This window comes from Ipomoea triloba, chromosome 4 (genome assembly GCF_003576645.1).
Source record: "Ipomoea triloba cultivar NCNSP0323 chromosome 4, ASM357664v1".
Classification (NCBI taxonomy): Eukaryota; Viridiplantae; Streptophyta; class Magnoliopsida; order Solanales; family Convolvulaceae; genus Ipomoea; species Ipomoea triloba.
This window is the reverse complement of record NC_044919.1, coordinates 3,737,094-3,758,274: the sequence shown is the minus strand read 5'-3', so window position 1 is coordinate 3,758,274 and position 21,181 is coordinate 3,737,094. Positions and strand designations below refer to the sequence as shown.

The following is a 21,181-nucleotide window of genomic DNA, read 5'->3' as shown; positions in this document are numbered from 1 at the left end:
GATTAATAAATTAATATAATAATAAATAAATAAAATAGTTGATTTTACCAAAATACCACTAACTATGCGGGAAAGTTTGGGAGGAGGATATTGTTTTTATATATAGATAGATAGATTATTTACTCACTTATCTCGTCCTCATGTTTTATAATATAATATTTCATTGTATATATAATATTGTAGAATGATCTAAAATATAATATATGTATTTAAATAATGTATGTGTGTGTGTGTGTGTGTATATATATATATATATATATATATATATATATATATATATATATATATATATATATAATTGACTAAATACTTAAAATAATTTGAATTTGATTTTTGAATAAATTATAATGATGACAAATGGCATGAAAATGAAAATTGATATGTGGTCCAAAATTAATTTAAAATGATATTTTAGGTACTTTGTCAATATCGATTGGACCAATTATGAAATTAGTGATTAAGAATTACTCCGTATAAAAGAAATATACTTCGTAGAAAATGACGCGATCGGGTCGGGTCGAGAGAAAAACTGGATCGAGAGCAAAACTGGATCGAAGTGGGGTTCAACTTCCAAGCTTCGAATTGACCCAAAACCCCCTCTTCAGGAGACTGGTCGAAGCTGAATTGGTTGCCGGCACGGCGCGAGGCGATTGGACGGTGACGCCGGAAGTTCATCCACCGTTGTCAGCTAACCACCTGTCAATTACGCCGGAATTGGTAAGCCGCAGCTTAATTACGCCTTTTGATTTGACTCTGAATGTTGAATTAGTAGCAATAATTTTATTCTGATATGTTGATGGGAAGTTGGGAACCAGTTGCAATGGTTGCATAGATTAATGCAATAAATAACTAAATGAGCAGTGGATTCATGGTGAAAATCAATGGAGGCGAGTGCTTTTCTGGAAATGAGACATAGATTTAGGGGAAAAAAATATTTGAAATAACTAATTTTGAGGTATTGAACCCTAGATGGACTTGAATAGAATACTCCTGCTGTGCAACCACAGAAACACACATTCCTCCTGCAAATTAGCGTCTCAGTCGCGAGCTCGCGACCATCATCTGTAGATTGCCGCGGCGGAGCTTCAGCCTTCAAATTTCAGACCATTGCCTACCGCGACTGACCGGCGACCGTCCAGAGTTGGAGACCTCCACGCAACGGTGCACCACGCCAGTAACTCGTTAAGCTGAACAGTCAATAGAGGTAATCTGATTGTAGTTTCACTAATTTGTAAATTTGTTTGTAAATGTAATCTGATTATTTATTTATTTATTTTAAATTGAGGAATTATAAATTATTGTAACCAGTGATTAGTAAGCCAGTAAATCCATATTCATGTAGATGATAATTGTTGAATTTGAAAGATCCAAAATGCTTGGCAGGTGGAGAATAACAACCACCCGCTGCCTAAGAATCAATGAATGAGAAAATATATATTGTATGAAAGTGAATAGAAGGTTTATAAATATGTGTTAGAAAGGGGAATACACAGCCCTATAAATACATGCTTGAAGACTTCTAGGTATTGTTTATGGTTTGATTTTAGTCTAAATGCTAGGGTATTTATTTAGTTTTCTATGTATGCTTTTGATAAGTTCACAACTTGGAGTGCTTAAAATTTTGGTGCTTTGGTGATTATTATTCATAATTTGTTTTATATCATGGTGGTGGGTGACGATTTTTTTTTTTCTTTCTTCCAAATATAAACATGTCTTTGAGAATAGTAGAGTACGTTATCTAGTAAATGAACCTTAATATTTGGACTTCATAAGCTAAACCTTTTGATATTCCAAGAAACATATTCTCAGTAACTATTTGCAGGAGGAAGAAGTTAGGATTGTATTTCAGTAACTGCAGAAGATTGATGAGAGAAATCAGAAATTGTAAGTAGGGTTGATGGGCTTCTAAAATTTTGCTCAAAGGAATAGTGGTTTAATCCAATTGTATGATCTTGCCTTCTCATTTAGAAGATTCGGTGGATATTCATGTAGCAAGTATGTTTGCGCTATCTTGAGGTGAGTGTAAAGTACAATACACGCAGATGCACATATATATATGAATAAGGTATAAATGTATGCTTAGAACTTAACATAATGATGTAACATGTATGTTTCTTAAAATTCATATTTTTTATATGTTCTTTTGAGTGAAAATTTGATTATATATGTAGCTAATAATTGATAAACTTTTGCCTTTTCACTTTAGGTTGTGTCAAAATCATTCACATCACTTGCTTGATGCACAAACTGCACTGAATTGCCAAGAGGTCAGTTTCTGAGAAACTATGGCTGGATCAGCAAAAACGGAGAGTCTTGAGAAATCCTCTTCAACCGAAGGCTGGACCGTTGTTTTGCCTCGCCGTGCAAGGCCAAAGAAGAGCTCTTGCAAAACTATTAAGGCCGAAGAACAAAAGCAAGAGCAACCTTGGACGCCACAGGATCTCAAAACAGACCCCGAAAGAGAAGCAAAGCTGATGCAAAAGATGCAAACCTGCATTCAGAAACTAGAGAAGTCCGAGTTTTGGCTGACTTTCCTGAACCAATTACAAACAAGTGAAACCTCAGATAGGATTGTGAATGCTTTGGGCTCTGAAACAAATATGTGCATGGTAATATACGGTATCGGTAGCATTGAATCATATGAACCGCCTAGATTGCAGGTCAGCCTTGCAATCCTGATGAAACGAGAGTTTAGCTGGATCGGGGAGATGGAGGTGTTCGATCCAATCATTTCCCTGACAGAATCAAAAGTTCTGACAGCACTCGGGTGCTCCGTTCTATCAATCAATGAGCATGGCCGGCGCCAAGCGGTGAAACCTACACTATTCTTCATGCCACACTGTGAGGCAGAGCTGTACGACAATCTGTTGCAGGCAAACTGGAGAGTGGATCTGCTGAATCATATCGTTCTATTTGGTAACAGTTTCGAGGCATACGAACATCACATGTCAGTATGCAAAGATCTTACATCTGCCAAATCCAGGAAGCATATCCTAGCAGCGAGGAAGTTCTCCAAAGAGGTAGGAATCCATTGTTCAGATGATTGTTTTCGAGCTTTCAATGGCTCCAGTTGGCATTTCTTTAGTCTTGATTCAGAAGCTGCATTAACGAATTTAAGTCATGATTAATGATCTTAACTAGCATTCTTATAGACCTTGTGGTTTAGTGGCACCTGGTTTTCACTCTCACATAGAAGGGAGTGGGTTGCCTAAGTGGAGGCGACTGTTGACTCTTTGTGCTTCAATAAGTTGAGAAAGTAGCTATGAACAGAGTCAGCAATACTCTGCTGAACAAACCTTGACTCAATTTTTTTTTTTTGGAAGAATTGTACTTTTTGTCTTGAGTTATATAGGGTAGTAGTAGATTTAGTTCATGTGTTATGTCATAAATTGTATTTGACTCTGTTTGGTATACATAACTTAAATTAATCTTGAAACCCTATAGACTTGTCTTAGCTTGCTTCTGCATCGAGTAAACAGTGACAGAATTTTATTAAATTAATTTAAAATAGTGTAATTAGTAGGTGGCTCTGGTAAAAGCCGTGTTGACACTTGACAGTCTTATTGCTATAAAGTAGAAGAAAACACGTTGGAAATATTCAAGTATATTTATATACTCCGTATATTTTTATATTAATGAAAGAACTTTTAAATAAAAAGATAAATAAGCAAATATGGAAAACTAGGCTGGCCGACTTTTTGCTATGGACCAAAAAGACCAATATCTCATAAACTCCATTAAATTAAATATTTAAATGCAGTTACCTATTTCTCACGCCTTGCTATAAAATTTACTCTTTTTTTTAAAAAAAACAAAAAAAAACAAAAAACTAAGGCATCTATTAATATGAAGAAACGAGAAGTAGTTGGATATACTCGAGAAATTATACTCTCATGAACGAGACTCAAACTACGAGCCTGCCACCCTAACTAACGTGTTAGGTTTGCTGGATAAATCAGACAACAAAAAATAGTTAAAAACTAGAAATGATGCTGGCACAATATTTGACAATATATTCTACTATAAAATTTACTTATATACAAATACAAAAATAAATATAAAAATTTAGAAAAATTTTATAACGTCATATACTTTGTAAAATTGTATCTTATACGACAATTATTGTGCAAAATATATGACATTGTAATGAAAAATTTTCAATACAAATTATATTTTTCACATACTAGTCAGATTTATGTGCTATCATTGCAAAGATTGCACAAATCATTAGAAAAATTATAAATTATACGGAGTATTATGCACACTATAAGTAGATCTGCATGTTATTCTTCAACATCTTGCACAAACTAGTAAAAATAATGCAATTTATATTATACTATAATTGTAATTACATACTATGCTAATTATCTTTCCTTGTTACGTAAACTTCTGAAAGGAGTAGTCAAGTAGGTGGAACATGATTTTCATACCAAAATGTCGTAATTTTAGTTGAGTACGTCACACATGGTCTTTTTAGTGCAATTTACATTTGCTATTCTCGCGACTTTGCACTATTCGAATGTGACTTTATAAGATAAATTCATAAAAGTGGTGCGGGGAAGGGGAGTAACTATTTTCATTATCGCTTTTGATTCTGTCCTATATGGATATGAACATTATGGACGATTATCTTCATTGCTTAATGACTTTGCATTATCAGAATGTGAATATTATAAGATAAATTTATAAAAATAGAGCGAGAAAAAAGAGTAATTATTCCCATTATTTTTAACTATGTCCTATATGGATATGAACATTATGAAATTAATTCATAAAAGGAAAATAGCATTATTCATGCTACAATAGTATATCTAATTAATGCTTTTGTTAATTAATTAATAATATCCCATAATGGCTAGTACATTGAAATTGCTACACTACAACATAGCTGGCACATTAAAAGGACTAAATGTTATCTTCTTTTCTTTATACATTATGAACGAAAGGCTGAAAGCAAAGAATAGAACATTCATTATTGTTTAGAGATTTTCTTTTAATTTTTTTTTTATAAAAAAGATAGAGATAACCTCAATGCATAATAATTATATGTTTAAAAGTTAATTTTTAAATGTATTTTTAAATCAATTTTTAAACATTAGGTGACACAAAATGTCGAGATTTACACAATATACTAGTACTAATTTACATGTAATGTATTATATTAACACATACATAATTTTAAAATATTACTAATCTTATTATGACAATATAGTGTGACACGACAAACATGAAGGATAGTAGTATTATCCGCTTGTTTATCATACCACCTCACATGTTTTTAACATTTGACAGATATGAATTGACGAGAAAAAATGATAGTTTTTATTTCTTAATTATATAATTTGCAAATGAAAAATAAATGCATAAAAAGATGTAACTTTTTATTTAGGAAACAAAAGAAAAGTAAAATGGCAATAAAATAAATGAAGCAAAATTTGCTATATTTAGACACGCAAAAAGGATTGCGCCGGGAAAAATGTACAAAACGGACTCCGCAACGTACAACTCCAGTCATCGTTTTATCTCATCTTCCCTTTCCCTGTATCATTTTTACGGTTATATATCTTGCTGTTTTACAGCTCTTTTCTGTGCATTCAAAATCTCTCCATTTTTTCATATTTTCCGTTTGTTCAACAGTCGGCATCGATAGCGACACCCCACAACCCAACCCCTCACCCTTTTCAAAAAGCTCTCCGCTCCGCTCCTCTCTCTTTTTTTCTCTTCAATTCTTTCCATTCTTTTCGATTCTTTTCTCTGTGGGGAATTAATTGCTTTCAGTCCACGCCTCCATAGCCAGCTTCTTCACCACATATCCGCTCGGAGCCGCCGCCGTTATCGCCGTTGTTGTTTGACGTCTGAACTTGATACCTAAAGGGTTTTGATCGTGTTGTTGGGGTTTTCTTGATCTTGAATTTTCCGGTAGTATAGCGGTTTGTATTGGATGGCTTGCAAAAACGGCGAATTTGAGAACCCTAAGATGAAGGGCGGCTCGTATTTCAACCGCTCCATGACGATACATCACGGCGGCGGCTCCGCCGCCGCCGTGAAGCCGTCCGTGGAGCGGCTCGGCTCGTTTAAGCAGCTGCCGGGATCGTCGGCGTTCGAAGCCATGGTTTCCGTGGCCGGGAGTTCTATAAAGGGGAAAGTGAAACAACTTTGCTCTCTCTTCGAGTACCAGAAATCCCCACGCGCCGCCAATTCAGTCTCCCTGCCGCTGCCGTCCCCCACCAAGGCCGCCGCCGCCGCGGCGAAATTGCCGAATTCCGATTCTTCTAGGGCTTTCCAATTTCGGCTCCCGGGGACGGAGGACAGAGTGGTAATTTACTTCACGAGCCTCCGAGGAATCCGGAGAACGTTCGAGGATTGTTACACTGTTAGAATGATCCTTAAAAGCTTCAGAGTCCACGTGGACGAGAGGGACATTTCCATGGACAGTGCATACAAGAAGGAATTACAGAGCATTCTTGGCTCCAAAAATGTTACTTTGCCGCAGGTTTTCATCAAAGGAAACTACATTGGCGGCGCCGAAGTGATCAAGCAAATGAATGAAGTGGGAGAGCTCTCCAGATTGCTTCGAGGGCTCCCCATTCGGCCCCCGGGATTCGTGTGTAAAGGCTGCGGGGATGCACGGTTCATTCCTTGCTCAAATTGCAATGGGAGCAGGAAACTGTTCGATGAGGACGAAGAACAGCTGAGGAGGTGCCCGGATTGCAATGAGAATGGCCTCATTCGCTGTCCTCTTTGCTGCGGTTGATCCTCATAGTCTCGTGAGTCATTCATCTCGTTATGGTGTGCTCCTTAGTTTTTGGTATCAGTAAAAATCGAATAGGCTTTACATCGAAGACTATATATTATGGTTATGGCGTGTTAAGTGATGTACATATTGCGTGTGGAGGTTTGTGTTCCCGGGTGACAACTCGTTAACCCAATGGTTTGTAAAGGTTGGCACCTACTTGGAGTGGGTGTTTGGTCTTAAGAACGATTAAAACCTATTACAAAATTCGAAAAGAGAATAAAAAAAGCAGATTTCGATGCTTCATTTGTTTAGTATGATGCTTCATATCTAACTTTCCAATTAACTGCTTATAAGTAGGATTCGGTTTGCTGATTCTTCTAAATAACCCTGTGCCCCTGTGAACAATGACTTTTGCAATATTGGAACATACATTACTTCGAACTGCTAGAAAGTGGTAAAAGTGTGTTTTGGTGATGGGGGAAGAAAGGGATGATGGAACTCTTGTGTATGTGTATTTGCATTTGAAAAGATGTGAATTCGTGTTGGGTAGGGTTACACACGTAAAGCCCTTGTTCTATGTTAGTCTCCGGTTTATGGTTATACTATCGTGTTAAGGTGAAATGCCGTTGCCTGGAATAGTGGGATATCAATCATCGTGTTAAGGTAAAATGTCAATGGCTGGCATTGATATTCCACTAAAGATCTCTCCTTTCCAGAACTTTGGTCGTGTAGTGTACTTGAGGGTGGGATCGGCATTTAAGGGGATGCACACAATTTCATTGCATATTTGCATCTTAGTTGTACAGTTTGACTTTAGCTGGCAATGGCTTTTCCCCTGGACCCCCCGTGATATTTGCTCGAGGCCGTGGCTGTAGTCTTTGTTCTCAATACCCAATTTTCTGTTCCAAGTTATTTTTTGAATTCAAATCGGCTTGTTAACAAGACATGGATATGATTGACAGAATGTCTTCTGTTTTGTGTCTGATGTTCAAGTCAGCAGTTGCTTCACTGTGAGGCATTTCTCCTTCTGTGGACATTGACACTAGTGTATTTTACTGATGCAATTATTCATTCATGTTTTTTATATTGTGCTTAGCATCTTTGTAGTTTGTACTTTGGAGCAAAGTTCAAGATATCTAGGTTCTTTGCCCGCAACTATTATATGAATGTGCAATCTGGGTAAAGCTTGTCTTATGGTCTTAACTGGCATAGGACCACTTTGAGGTAAACCAATTTAGGTTGCCCATAGTTGACCAGTTCAAATCAAGAAAGCAAAACCGTTATCTGAAGGCACGCTTTGGGTGAAGTCCGTTTTATGACTCTGGCTGACAAAGGATTGCAAGAAGTTAAACCAAACTAGGTTGATCATTTCTGATCAGCTCAAATCAAGAAGACGAAATTAGTCTAGGTGCTTGATATGATGTAATCTGGTAGTATGCTAATATCCCTTTTGTGGTTGTCATGCATGTTGTGATGCATGTACAGACAGACAGACATTATTTTGAAATGTAAAGTTAAGGACATGAAGAACAGACATCATGGTATGGTATGGATAAAGGATTTTATCCATTCCAAAGCATAAAATGGTTTTTCCACACTTTACATTTGAGTCAAAAACAGTTCAAATAAAATAAAAATAAAAATAAAATAAAATAAAATAAAAGAAGTAATTTTCCTGCATTCCTTTTTTTTTGTTTTTTGTTTTTTTTTTTTTGTTTTCCTTTAGATTCTTCAACCACCCTTGGGCTTCTATTGAGTTAGAGGGACACATTCAAGCTCAATCTCCAGCACACCCCTTTCAACATTCTGCAGCTTTATTGCTATTTCCTGTTTCACCTTCCCCTCTGAGAGCTGTATAACGCCATCCTTAACGTGCAGCGTGTTCTCCTTCACCGTCTTCCATTTCCCCGCTGGCTGTGTCGTTGCTGCTGGCTGTGGCGTTGCTGGCTCGTTTTGTGGTGTCGGAGAACCCTCCGATGCTCGTGCAGCCACCACGAGAGGTTGGATGTCGATCTCGGCCTCCCCCATAAAATCGTCCGTTGTGAATGTATCCTTGTCATACACCAGCTGCACATTTGTTTCACAACCAACATGTAACAACCTCTGTATTTTCGCGAAAACTAAGAAAAAGCGAACAATCTAGCATGAAGGATGTAATGAATCCTTACCACTTTTAATGGAGGAATGGTATCTGGGATTGACAACATCAGCTTCTCGTTCCAGACCGGGTTCAGATTGTTCTTTATAACGCGAGTTTTCACCGACTGCAAGACAGAAATGCTTCAGTTAAACAACAGATAGCTCAGTTTAGAGCTTGTGCTGAAATGACGGGATAGCTCGGTTTACCTGGGTTCCCAACGACAGAATAACATAAGGGTCGCTAGTTACCATATCGCGAACAGCCAGGTTGGTACCTCTCACCACATTGACCTTTATAAGTCCTATGAATTCAACCATACCTGCCTATAGAACATGCTGGCTGTAAGATCACCCATAAAAGAAGGTTCCATGTTTGCTTACTTACACTTGTTTAAAACATAGGACAGAACAAAAAGAATGAAAGCAAGAATAACCTGAATCAGTTGTCTGTAAAATGACACTCTTGAATTTTCTTAAAATAATTCAGGTTATTCTCGCTTTCATTCGTTTTAAGAAAAATTCCTATAAGAAAACGTTATTCTGCGTTAAAACATAAGAAAATACGAGAAAGCCAAGATGACTAAGGATATAAACTTGTAACCACACGGTCACGAGTTCGAATCTCAGCCTTCTTGGTTTGAGCTGGTCAGCCAGACTGGTTTACCTCCCTGTGGTCATTTACCAGCTAGGGTCACAAGGTGGGGTTTACCCGGTGCACACTCTTGGATAGTGGCTGCGGATTTTCCTAGTCACCCAAAAACGAATGTTCAAGATGATGTCATTCCCGCCAGGAGAACTTACCGTTGAAATACTTTTCCTACTCCTGTGGTGATCAGACTCTTTCCTTCTCCGGCTATGGCGGAAATGCCCAAAGCCATGGGCGCGATGATGGCTATTCGAGTGCTTCTGTTCATATTGGTGTTTCCTCTCGGGCGTTGTGCTAGAATAATAGGCTAATGTATCGCAATAAGAGGGGGATGCAGAAGATGCAACCGGACATAGCATATGTACATCGTAGTTCAGAAACTGTTGCTTCTCGTATTTTCTCCTGGGCAACCAAAAGGCGAATCTTTGTTTTCAGCAATGGAAACATATTAAGCGTGCAATTCCCCAGGGGGATCAAATGTACTATTATTACCTTATAAAGTCGGTGCGCTCTTCTATAGATGAATCCGGTTTTGGCTTCTTAAAATTATCTGGAAGGGCAGCTTCATACTTCATGTTTGCAATGGCGTTCCCACCCATTTCTATGAAAGCATCGACTTGGTCATTTGTCCACTCGTCCAGACTCACCGATAAAACCTGGAATCAAAATTTATGCGTAATAAAATGTATTGCTTACATATAACAGCCATCTCAACAATAATAGAATAGTATATGAAAATATAGAGGGGTATACGATATGATCAAATTATATTGAGAAATGCAATAACAAAAAGGATAGAAAGAGCATTAGTTCCCTACCTTTGATATATGCACTCCAAGACTTCTATGTACACCAGAGCACTTGATACATATTGAAACTCCGAGACTCACTGATCTGAATATCAACAAACAGGCATATATGTATAGCGTGAAAGTGTGGAGAAAAGTCTTACGTACGAAGAGAGAAACAAATACCAAGTAAAACAAATATTAATATTCGTCTTTTTTTTTTTGGGTCATTGTTCTAACCGGGACCAAGTAAATAAATTCAATTAGGAAGATGGATCTTTAGACAAGTGGAGTATAATAGCTCTGAGTACGCGATTATTCAATAAGAGTAAATTAACCTTACACATTTCTTGCAATGAAGCATTTAAGGCATAAGTATCAACATATGAGATGGCATAGCTCAGAAGATGTAAAAACAGGTTCTAAATTATTTAATCGTTTTGATACTTACATCCATTTTGGATCTGGAGATCCACAATCAGCACAATTTTTATTGTTGGATTCTTTCAACAGAGCCTGCAGTCTAAGCCGAGGACCTGATGTAGATAATAGGGAAACACGTATAATTACAGAGAAACTAGAATACGAAAAGTGCCAGACAATATATAGGTGCAATAAACACAATGAACATGTGGAAATGAAAAAAAAAAAAAAAAAAAAGCAATTAGTAACAGAGCATAGCCGGAGTTTAGTATGATACTGTAATTGGATATAGTGCTTTCAACACTAATAAATATTTGAAATTCAATGATCATACTTTTGTGTATTAAAAACGTGGGACTGCACACATTACAAAATTAAAGAGAATTGAAGCAACTTTCCTGAATGCAATTCCTAAAGATCACAAATGCTCAGTGGAATGTGTGATCAGGCTAAAGATGTGAAAGTTCAGAAGTAACAGTTTGAGTACAACAATATCGAAGAAGACACAAAAACCATGTATAAATATTACAAAAGTGAAGCAGAAACCAAACAGCAACATCCCAACTCTAGGAAACGAAATTGAAAAGTAAGAGATGGCTTACTTAAAGATTTGTCATGTATATCCATTTGACGACGAAAACTTGGGGTGATTTCCAATTGTAGAAGTTCATAGAGGCAGGAGCCTTCAGCACGTGAATAAACTGCTGTTAAATTTAAGATACGGATAGCAAGGAATAAGAGAACAATCTTTCTGCTCTATAGAGACAATTGTAATAAGCATGTAAGATAATGAAGAAACATCATACATCATGAAAAAGGAACATGTTAAGGTACTAAAAAGAAGATAATGAACGATTCTTTTGTAACACAGAAAGTTATCAAGCAACTGCAAACAGAAACACCAAGTCAAATTGAAAACATGGAGAATGCACAAAAATGAGCCCAAAGGAATACAATTCCAAAAAAAAAACTTATACACCATCATCTACACAAATCATGGCAATGCCCTCTTGCAAAAAATGGGGATTTTACATGTAATTTTACATCCTAGGGGCAACCCCAACTAGGTTGGTCAGGCCGTTGGCTTGGTAACCATAAGGTTTCAAGTTTAACTCCCGGGAGGAAGCCATCTATTAGCCTTCTTCGTTTGAGCCGGTCAGCTATGACAACCTAGGCTGGTTTACCGTTTATCTCCTTGTGATCCTTTGTCAGCTAGGATCACAAGGCGGGATTTAACCGGTGCACACCTCCGGGTAGTGGTTGTGGGTTTTCTTCGTCATCCAAAAAAAACAAATCTGCATATGACTACAAACAGAAAATAATCTTGTTTCCTTCCCTTTCCTTACAATCATCTCTCTTGGTTACATTCATTCAATCATGTTCTTCCCTGAATTTCAATTACAATCTTTGGCCAAACTACAAGGAACTAAACAAATTCATTCAAAGCCAAATAAAATGCTTCAAATATAAGAACTCCTTCCCAATTATTATAGCTTTAAATTGAATGCCAAAAACATGGGAAAAAACAAAAAACATAACACAAAAGAAACCTTAATAATCCATGAAAATCGAACTACCTGAGCCATTGTTGCCGTCTGAATTGCCCTGATGGATAGACATCTTTCACTCTGATTTGAAAGAACCCAGCTCACAAATACATGCACTACAGTTCTAATGAATTCTCTCTCCTGATCCCTTTTTTCACACTGCAATTACTCGTCCACCCAAAAACAAAACAAAACAAAACAAAAAATCAATAATCTGACATCAACACGCATAAAACACGAAAAAGACAGGAACTTTACACCGTTAAATGTCAGAAGAACATCCCCGGTGGAGTCTGAGGGAGAAATTGGGCCGCAGAATTGGAATTGCAGGGGCTGGGTGGATGAATATGTGTATATGCATGTATGTGCATATACGGATAAATGATTCATATATGTTGTTGCTGAAAATAGAAAGGAAGAAACATTGCGAAGATTTCACAAGATTTCGGACTTTTGTTTCGGTCGTAGGATAAATGTTTCTTTATTGAATTTTAGGAATAGGAAACAAAAGTCGAAAATGGTTAGGATGTTCTTCCTGGGATAATAGGCAGGTAGTTGCCCAATTACCAGACAAGACAATATCTCGTCCCGCGGCGCCTAATTTCTCCTCTACTTCACATTTTTTCACGTTTTCTTTCCTTCCTTCTTTTTCTCCCCAAATCTTTTTCTCTTACTATTTTATAATTTTAATTATTATTAATTCATTTTTTTTTATTTCTTTGGTTCTGTTTTGTGTTTTGCAATTTCAAAGTTTTCATAATTATTGTGTTCATTAAATAGGAAATAATTATATTTTACTTTGAACATGATATATAATTTTGGGTTGATTTGGTCCGAGGATACAATGCTTTTATTTTTTTTATTTATTTTTAGTAATACAATGCTTTTATTTAATATAGGAAAAATAGTCAAATAGACTCTCGAACTTTAACTGAAAGTCAATTAGCCCCCTGGACTTTTTAAAGGTGCAATTACACCCATCAACAATTCATTTTGATGCAATAAGGCTCAAAAATCGATTAATGACCTTCTATCACAGGTCATTAGGGTTCCGATCATACTCCAGTGAAATTTCAGGCGAAAAAGTGACTAGCGAATTTTCATCAGTTACAGAGAAGTTATAGAGAAGGCGACCTATATCAAAACCTGGGAGAAGTTTCGCACGTGAACCATCATATATATATATATATGTGTGTGTGTGTGTGTGTGTGTGTGAAAGTTATTTAAAATCTAACCCTTTAAAAGTCTTTGAAAGCCTATTAAAATCTTGATTGAAGACATCATTTACAGAGCGTTTGGTTGGGCGAAGGGAATTATGGAGGGAAGGAATTGTCATTACGTGAGAAAAGAGATGCAAAGACTAAAATGTCTGGTGTAATAACAACAACAACAACGAGCAAAAGTGTTTTTTTTTTTTCATTTTCCTTCCCGGGCTGAATTCCAATTCGTGGGGGTGGGGGCTATGAATTATAATTAATTGAATTGAGAGAATTGTAATTCACTCTAACCAAACAATGTAACTTTGCAATTCATGGAATTACATTGGCAAAGAATTTCAATTCATGCCAATCAAACATCCAATTAGAGTTTTAATGACTCTCGTAGATTTTTTAATATGAAACTTTTTTAAAAAAAGTTTATAAAAATTTGCCAAACTTTTATAGACGGGTGATGGATAGTACACTAGGCCTGAGCCACATGGACCGGTACAAAGAGAGCGGCCCTGTTTGGTAAATAATCAGCCTATCAGCCAATTTTGGCTTATTTGATCACTATTAGTTGTTTGGTTAATAAGCTTTTTGTAACTCTAAAATACTAAAATTCAAAAGGCTACTCAAAGCAGCCTTTTCAATTAGCTTTTTGAGAAAAAAAAATTATACCAAATAGCTATCAGCTAACAGCTAATCTATCAAACAACTTTTTACAATCAACTAATGTTATTAACAAATCATACCTTCTAACCCAAACAGCCAACCCAATCAGCCAACAACCATTTACCAAACAGGGCCACCAACTAGATCGAGAAGGCTCAAGAAGGAGACCCAGCTAGATCGAGAAGGCTCAAGAAGGAGACCCAGCGCAGAGCTACTGATCGATAAGGATTGGACTTAACATTTGTAATATTAGCAGGATTATGGCTTATTAGTTATAATATAGCAGGGACTCCAGTATGAGGTAGTCAGAATTCTTATTCCTTTTAGGGCTTTAGGCACAAAATATGTACAAATAGACCCTCCATACACGGAGAAAAGGCAAGCAACTCGCAATACAATACATATATCCTCTCCATATATTTTTCCTATATTCTCGCTATTCTAACAAGTAGTGTTGGCCTGCCTTTGACTATCCAAAAGTCATAAAACAAACATTAGCGTCGTCTGTGGGTACAAAGTTTATAAATGTCTAAAAAGTTGTATGAAACTGTAGAAAAATTTTGTGAATGTCACATTAAAAATTTTTTGAAATTCTATTAAAGTTTTGATTAAATACACACACTTACACTTGAGTTACTTTGCTACAAATTTACAAGGTTAACTAAATTGTCCCGATCATTTTTTACACTTGTACATATATATATTTTTGAGTTGAGCAAATATCATTTTTAGTCCCTCAATTATAATATATGTATCAATTTTGGTCCTTGATTATTAACATTTTCAAATTAGGTGCATGACTATTCATTTTGTATCACATTTGGTTCTATCGTTAAATTTTCGGCGAAGTCACCGGTGACCGACTAATTTATTTAATTTTTATTTTAAAAATTATTTTAATACTCCGTAATTTTTAAATAAAAAAAACTTAAAAATAAAAAAAATAATAAAAAAAATAGAAAACGCCGGTCACCCTCGATGACTTCGCCGGAAAATTTAACGGCAGGACCAAATATGATACAAAATGAATAGTCATGCACCTAATTTGAAAATGTTAATAGTCAAGGACCAAAAGTGATACAAATTGAATAGTCATGGACCTAATTTGAAAATTTTAATAGTCAAGGACCAAAATTGATACATGTATTATAGTTGGGAGTATGATTTTAGGAGTACATCTAGTATTTTTGTAATTATAATGTATTAAAAATTATGTAACAGTTGTTATAAAATAGGGAGTAATAAATTTATAATAAACGTATTAAAAATAAATAAAGAACTAAAGAAGTCTAGACAAAGTGGAATAATGCCCGCTAACTCACTTTTAAAAAATTTGTAAAATAAAATAATTATGTCGTCATCTTCTGCAGTTTCAGCTGAAACGATGGAGTCCCTAATCCTTCAGCTTCACGACATCTCCGCCGTGAAGTTCGGCGATTTCCGGCTCAAATCCGGCATCTCGTCCCCCATCTACATCGACCTCCGCCTCATTGTCTCTTACCCTAAACTTCTCTCCCAGATTTCCCGCACCCTCACCGCCGTCGTCCCTCGCTCCGCCACCTACGACCTTGTCTGCGGCGTGCCCTATACCGCCCTTCCGATTGCTACCTGCTTCTCCACGATCAACAATGTGCCTATGCTCATGCGCCGCAAAGAGGTCAAGGACTACGGCACTGCGAAGGCCGTCGAGGGCGCGTTTCAACCCGGTCAGGTCTGCCTCATCGTCGAAGACCTCGTCACCAGCGGCGCCTCCGTCCTGGAGACCACCGCTCCTCTCCGCTCCGCCGGCCTCAAGGTTTCCGATGCCGTCGTCATGATCGATAGGTTACTCTCTAGTCTATAGTCTATATATACCTCTAATTCTGTTCGGCAATAAATGCTCTTCAGTCTTCTCTGCATGTGCACTTGTAGGTGTGAATTCTCCCTTGTATGGAGATTTTAAGCATTAAGAAGCTCATTGCCAGAAATTTAACTTTGGCGCTTAAAGCATTTTGTTTACAATCTATGAAATATGTATTATTCATTTGTTATTCTTGTGATCAACAATTAGTTAATGCTTTTGGATTGGAGTATTAGGGTTTATTTAACACGCATCTATTTCGACAGGGAACAAGGAGGTAGGGAGAACTTGGCTGAGAATGGGATTGCATTACATGCAATGGTGAAGTTGAGTGAGATGGTAAGGATATTGAAGGAAAAGGGGAGGGTATCGGAGGAGACAGAGAAGATGGTGATGAAGTTCTTGAAGGAGAACCAGAAAGTGGCTGCACCAGTGCCAGGGGTTGAGAAAAAGGTTAAGGTCAGGATTCCTTATGGAGAGAGGGCAAAGATGATGGCGAATCCTACCGGGAGGAGGTTGTTTGAGATAATGGTGCAGAAAGAGAGTAACTTGTGCGTGTCTGCTGATGTTGGCACAGCAGCTGAGTTACTCGATATTGCTGACAAGGTGAGGGGAAAAGGAAGAAATGATCAATTTATGTAGGCTGGTGATTTCGTAAAATAAATAAATGATCAACATAGGATGGTTTTTTAACTAGTATATACAAATGTAGAGGACATTCCTTTGCTTTAATTTATGAAAATTTATTGCCTATGTATTTTCCAGGTTGGGAGAGAAATTTGCATGTTGAAAACCCACGTCGACATATTGCCTGATTTCACTCCAGATTTTGGCTCTAAACTTCGATCTGTAAGTTGGTTTTACACAGTAGTATTGTTTTGTTTCTTTCTTTTTTAAGTGAGCAATTGGCCTCTTGATTACTGTGTAAGAGAACAAACTAATCTAAAATAGAACTATTTGTATGATAAATATTGATATTTGGTGAATGATTAGATAGTTCAGCCAATAGTTGTTTGATTCTACTGAAGAACATAGTATGCAATGCAGAGAACTGGCAAATTGTGTTTGTCATTATTCACATTATTTGTCAGAATATTGGAATAAGGTAATGAAACAATTTGGTTCCTTTAAATGGATATTAGCATACAGACTTCATAAGATATTCAGGAAAGGTGGAAGCTAATATGGTGGTTTCTCCCCCTTCCCCAAGATTCAAAGTAATTGGGTGGCATAATCCTGTTATATGTTCCTTCCTAGGTCCTTGTCCATTGAATCTGTTTCTTGTTGGGAATAAAACAGGACTTAATTGCTTAGTATGTAGAGAACTAGAGATTTTTTTTTCCTGGGTTGAAGTTGCCGAACCATATTTTATTAGTTTGCTTATGAAGATTGCAGAGAAACACAGCTTCTTAATCTTTGAAGATCGGAAGTTTGCTGATATTGGCAACACGGTTACAATGCAGTATGAAGGGTGAGTGAGTGCATTTGCAGTATAATAGGCTTATACTCCTTTCTCTTGCTCCCATTAAATTATCATTTGAACAGTCTACTCATGTTTGCAGTGGTATCTTCCGTATATTGGATTGGGCAGATATAGTTAATGCTCACATTATTTCAGGTCCGGGAATTGTGGATGGGCTGAAATTAAAGGTTTGCCATCTCTCACTCTAATATATACATATACTATTAGTGCTGATGCTTTTCACCTCTGGACCTACATAATGCTTCGTTATTCATATGTGAGTTGCACCATATGCTTCACTTAGGGTTTGGCTCGTGGTAAGGGCCTGCTCTTGCTTGCTGAAATGAGTTCATTGGGTAACCTTGCCAAGGGAGAGTATACAGCAGCAGCGGTGAAAATTGCCAATGAGCATCCTGATTTTGTGATTGGCTTCATCTCTGTAAATCCCGCAGCATGGCCTAATGGACCTGGAAATCCGGCGTTTATTCATGCAACCCCTGGTGTTCAGCTGGTAGAAGGTGGAGATTCTTTAGGCCAGCAGTACAACACCCCATATTCTGTAAGTTCCATTGTTTACCTCTGGATTCACGCTTCAATGAAATGATAGATGCTATTGTGAAGAATTCTTAGCAGTAGATTCTTTTCAGTTTTAAAATTCTAGTACAAACTTTCATTGAAGAAAGGCGGTTCTCCCCTGTTAAGTGTTAATCATAAATCATTATTCCCCTCCCATCAATCATTAGTTCAACTTATTTCTTTCAAGTTATACTGCATGTACTACTAATTTATATTCCATTTTTACTTCCTGCTTATATGGTATTTTTTTCTATCATTGCGTAATGGGAATTTCTCTTTTGGGAGTCTATATATCATTTTCCTATTTTTTCATTATTGTTTCAGGTCATTTCTGAAAGGGGCAGTGACATTATAATTGTTGGTCGTGGAATTATTAAAGCAGCAAACCCTGTAGAGGCAGCTAGAGAGTACAGGCTTCAAGGATGGAATGCATACATGATGAGCTGTAAATAAGTATGAAACCTCACACTCTATTTTCTCTTTTAATTTCCACTTTTCCAACATTCTGCAAAACTGTGATTGCTGTTGTGTAAGTCCACACTACTGTTTTACTATAGTATGCCTAATACCCTATTGGGTATATAGTCACCATGTTTCTGCATATGATATGTTGTCCAAACAGTAAACAGAAGACTTCATGATCACATGGCAAAACACTAGCCTAGAATCCACCTCTTGAAACATATTTGATGCACAAGACATACAAAACAGTATATTGCATAACTAGGCATTCTCACTCGTGTATTTCATGGACAAGCAAAGAGATCTTGCTTCATATGTTCAAAAAATACATGACCAAGAGAAATGGTTGGACTGCTAAACCGAACAAAATGTCTCCTAAGGTAGAAAACATTTATCTAGAGAAAATCCATTCATTGTTCTTTCCATATTCTACCAGTGACCCTTAGTTTCAACTCCTTTCGATCCCCACCCGAGAAAAATAGGGCCATGTTGCGTTGAATGATGAGGCCATCAAAACTGTCACGAACTTTCCGATGGCTATCCCTTATACTTCTTGGCACCCCTTGCCAAATCATCTTCCTCCCATTCCCTCCAACTTCAAGACTGTAGCTGTAGTTTTTAGCTTCATTATCATCTCCCATGAACCGCAAGAATGCTATGTAAACTGGTGCCATCCCCAACTGAAATGCTTCAAAATGCAAGCAAAAATACTGCCCAAAGCAACTGAAAACCTGGTAGCAAGTAAAAAAAAACACAGAACATGAACTGGTATGCTTTATAACACATGAATAAAATAAACAGCTTTCATAGATAGCAAGTTAAAAAAACACACAAAACATGAACATGAACTGGTATGCTTTATAACACATTATAATAAAATAAACAGCTTTCATAGGTACTCCACTGCTGTCAGTGGAGTGCAGGGCAAGTGTTCATAGATAAAGGGAATTGAGCATGTCCATGACTGCTCATCTCACCTCACATGTACAGCGGTGTTTATCAAAATTATTGTTGCACCTTAAGCATAGCATGGCAGAAAAAATAAGTTGAAACATTAAAAAGTACTAAAGTAGTGCTTACTGTAAGCATCCATGTAGCATTCTCAACTTCGTGTGGATTTGATTTAACATAGCGATGGTTGAAGGTACTTCCACTATGCATATCAACCTTGTGGTCATCTTTCAAATGAGCCACTAAAAAGGGAATGTCACCGATCACTGTGCACTCTGACCCTGCATAAGGACAATTATAAGGTCTGAAAGCACATTGGGACTCATGCTTCAGTTTGCTGTAGTAAGGATAGATCCCCATGCACCCAAAGTCCTGATATTTACAAGGGAGCTCAAGAGATGCAGCGACTTTCTCCAAAGCAAGACATCTAATATTACCAAGCTCATGCCTGCAAGTTGGGCAGCGGTTGTGTACCCTGGGCTTGCAACCAGAACACAATGTGTGACCATTGCAACACTGGACAATAGGAGAAGTTAGTATGGAAAGATAAAAACAGACACATCAAAAATGATTGTAATAGCCCTAGCATCTTATAAATGGTGATTTGAATGTGTGTTCACAACTCCTAGTCTACTGAAAGTTGATGAAACTATTTCTTGATTGAAACTTCAGAATAATATGATGATGAACATTATGGTTTCTCAAAAGTGATTGATATGCAGGGTAGTTTACACTATCTCTAGCTACTACTTTTGGAACTTGGTTATCATAAACACCAGAAGCTCATTACTTATAATGATTAATACTGTTTAGTCATTGGCAATGATCAGCCATGAGCTTAAAAGTACATACGGTTGCCACTTCTAACAGTTCTACTAATCAAATGCATCAGATCCCACTTTTGATCCAATATAGTATGATGACAATGTTTTTCATGTATGGTGAAAAACATTCTATTCCATTAGATAATCTGGAATTTCTACCCTTTCGAGCCATTAGCCCGTTATATTCTTCTAAGTAATCATACCTGATGAATTGGCGGATACATGGCATTTAGACACACTGGACATTCCAATAGTTCACGAACATTGCTAGAAACAGTTACATTAGGTTTTAGAGTATTCTGCATAGGCTCACTGGAAAGTTCACCAACATCCGTTGAGTCTTCATCTTGTGGAGGATCAATGACCTCAGGTTTACATCTGATATCATCAAAATAAGGAATTCCCGTCGCCATTGATATTATTTGCTAATATAGTGACAGTCCCTCCCTGAACACGTCACTTGTGTTAGTGTCTCAGTTAAGCCCATACATTGAATTTGCATATACAAGTTTAAAAGAAAGAAGACAACAGGCACCAGAAACTGCAATGCTAACATTAAGGACATTATTATGAACTTCACATTTATTTCAAGGGTATTTATCAACCCTGTCCTTTATGGCAACTGTGCCATCTCTTCTGTCAATGCCCAAGAGTTACCTACTGCAGTAAAACAATATATCTTATTATGGAGAACTGGAAGCAAATGCCAATGCTAAATCCTAGTTCATTCCACCAATCATGTCTAGAATATTTAAAACAAAAGTTCATTTACAATTAGCAAAAATTTCTCATTCCAATACAGACAACCTCACCAGGTTTCATCTACCTTAAAAAATGTTGCATTTCATATGTGAAACAATTCATTCAAAGCTATGATTCCTTCATCATTTTGATGTTAATTTCAGGGGGGGGG

At 37.0% G+C, this 21,181-nt stretch overlaps 5 protein-coding genes across 13 annotated transcripts in view; 3 read left to right on the top strand and 2 right to left on the bottom strand.

Moving 5' to 3' along the window:
* The first annotated feature begins 529 nt into the window (after nt 1-529).
* Nucleotides 530-3,441, top strand: LOC116017662 (protein SENSITIVITY TO RED LIGHT REDUCED 1). 5 transcript variants are annotated; one of them, XM_031258287.1, is made up of 4 exons: nt 530-717; nt 1,008-1,204; nt 1,823-2,016; nt 2,207-3,441. In XM_031258287.1, exon 4 carries the CDS (start codon nt 2,286-2,288, stop codon nt 3,126-3,128), a length of 843 nt encoding a protein of 280 aa, XP_031114147.1. In that variant the 5' UTR covers nt 530-717; nt 1,008-1,204; nt 1,823-2,016; nt 2,207-2,285; the 3' UTR covers nt 3,129-3,441. The 5 variants fall into 5 exon arrangements, with proteins under 5 accessions (XP_031114147.1, XP_031114144.1, XP_031114145.1 ...); XM_031258284.1 differs by having other exon boundaries at nt 970-1,204; XM_031258285.1 differs by having other exon boundaries at nt 970-1,204; nt 1,810-2,016.
* Nucleotides 3,442-5,601: 2,160 nt separating this feature from the next.
* LOC116016271 (uncharacterized protein At5g39865-like) lies at nt 5,602-7,047 on the top strand. Its single transcript, XM_031256451.1, has one exon. It carries the CDS (start codon nt 5,942-5,944, stop codon nt 6,752-6,754), a length of 813 nt encoding a protein of 270 aa, XP_031112311.1. The 5' UTR covers nt 5,602-5,941; the 3' UTR covers nt 6,755-7,047.
* Nucleotides 7,048-8,272: 1,225 nt separating this feature from the next.
* LOC116016270 (probable ADP-ribosylation factor GTPase-activating protein AGD11) lies at nt 8,273-12,884 on the bottom strand. 3 transcript variants are annotated; one of them, XM_031256448.1, is made up of 10 exons: nt 12,538-12,884; nt 12,310-12,438; nt 11,335-11,436; nt 10,761-10,845; nt 10,340-10,415; nt 10,014-10,177; nt 9,677-9,923; nt 9,083-9,199; nt 8,905-9,000; nt 8,273-8,803 (listed from the first exon to the last, which is right to left on the bottom strand). In XM_031256448.1, exons 2-10 carry the CDS (start codon nt 12,350-12,352, stop codon nt 8,486-8,488), a joined length of 1,248 nt encoding a protein of 415 aa, XP_031112308.1. In that variant the 5' UTR covers nt 12,353-12,438; nt 12,538-12,884; the 3' UTR covers nt 8,273-8,485. The 3 variants fall into 3 exon arrangements, with proteins under 3 accessions (XP_031112308.1, XP_031112309.1, XP_031112310.1); XM_031256449.1 differs by having other exon boundaries at nt 11,335-11,433; XM_031256450.1 differs by having other exon boundaries at nt 11,335-11,415.
* Nucleotides 12,885-15,466: 2,582 nt separating this feature from the next.
* LOC116016586 (uridine 5'-monophosphate synthase-like) lies at nt 15,467-18,632 on the top strand. Its single transcript, XM_031256918.1, has 7 exons — nt 15,467-15,977; nt 16,260-16,599; nt 16,759-16,842; nt 17,382-17,464; nt 17,556-17,643; nt 17,760-18,014; nt 18,356-18,632. The coding sequence occupies exons 1-7, from the start codon at nt 15,505-15,507 to the stop codon at nt 18,482-18,484; spliced, it is 1,452 nt and encodes a 483-aa protein (XP_031112778.1). The 5' UTR covers nt 15,467-15,504; the 3' UTR covers nt 18,485-18,632.
* A 114-nt stretch (nt 18,633-18,746) lies between these two features.
* Nucleotides 18,747-21,181, bottom strand: part of LOC116016587 (E3 ubiquitin-protein ligase DIS1-like) — a 4,726-nt gene continuing 2,291 nt past the window's right edge. Inside the window, exons 2-5 of one of the 3 annotated variants that reach the window (XM_031256921.1) lie at nt 20,804-20,928; nt 20,472-20,715; nt 19,574-19,960; nt 18,747-19,224 (exon numbers count right to left, since the gene is read on the bottom strand). In XM_031256921.1, coding sequence (XP_031112781.1) covers nt 18,904-19,224; nt 19,574-19,960; nt 20,472-20,681 — 918 coding nt within the window. In that variant the 5' untranslated portion in view covers nt 20,682-20,715; nt 20,804-20,928 and the 3' untranslated portion in view covers nt 18,747-18,903. The remainder of the gene's footprint in view (nt 19,225-19,573; nt 19,961-20,471; nt 20,716-20,803; nt 20,929-21,181) is intronic. The other 2 variants (XM_031256922.1, XM_031256920.1) reach the window with 2 other exon arrangements.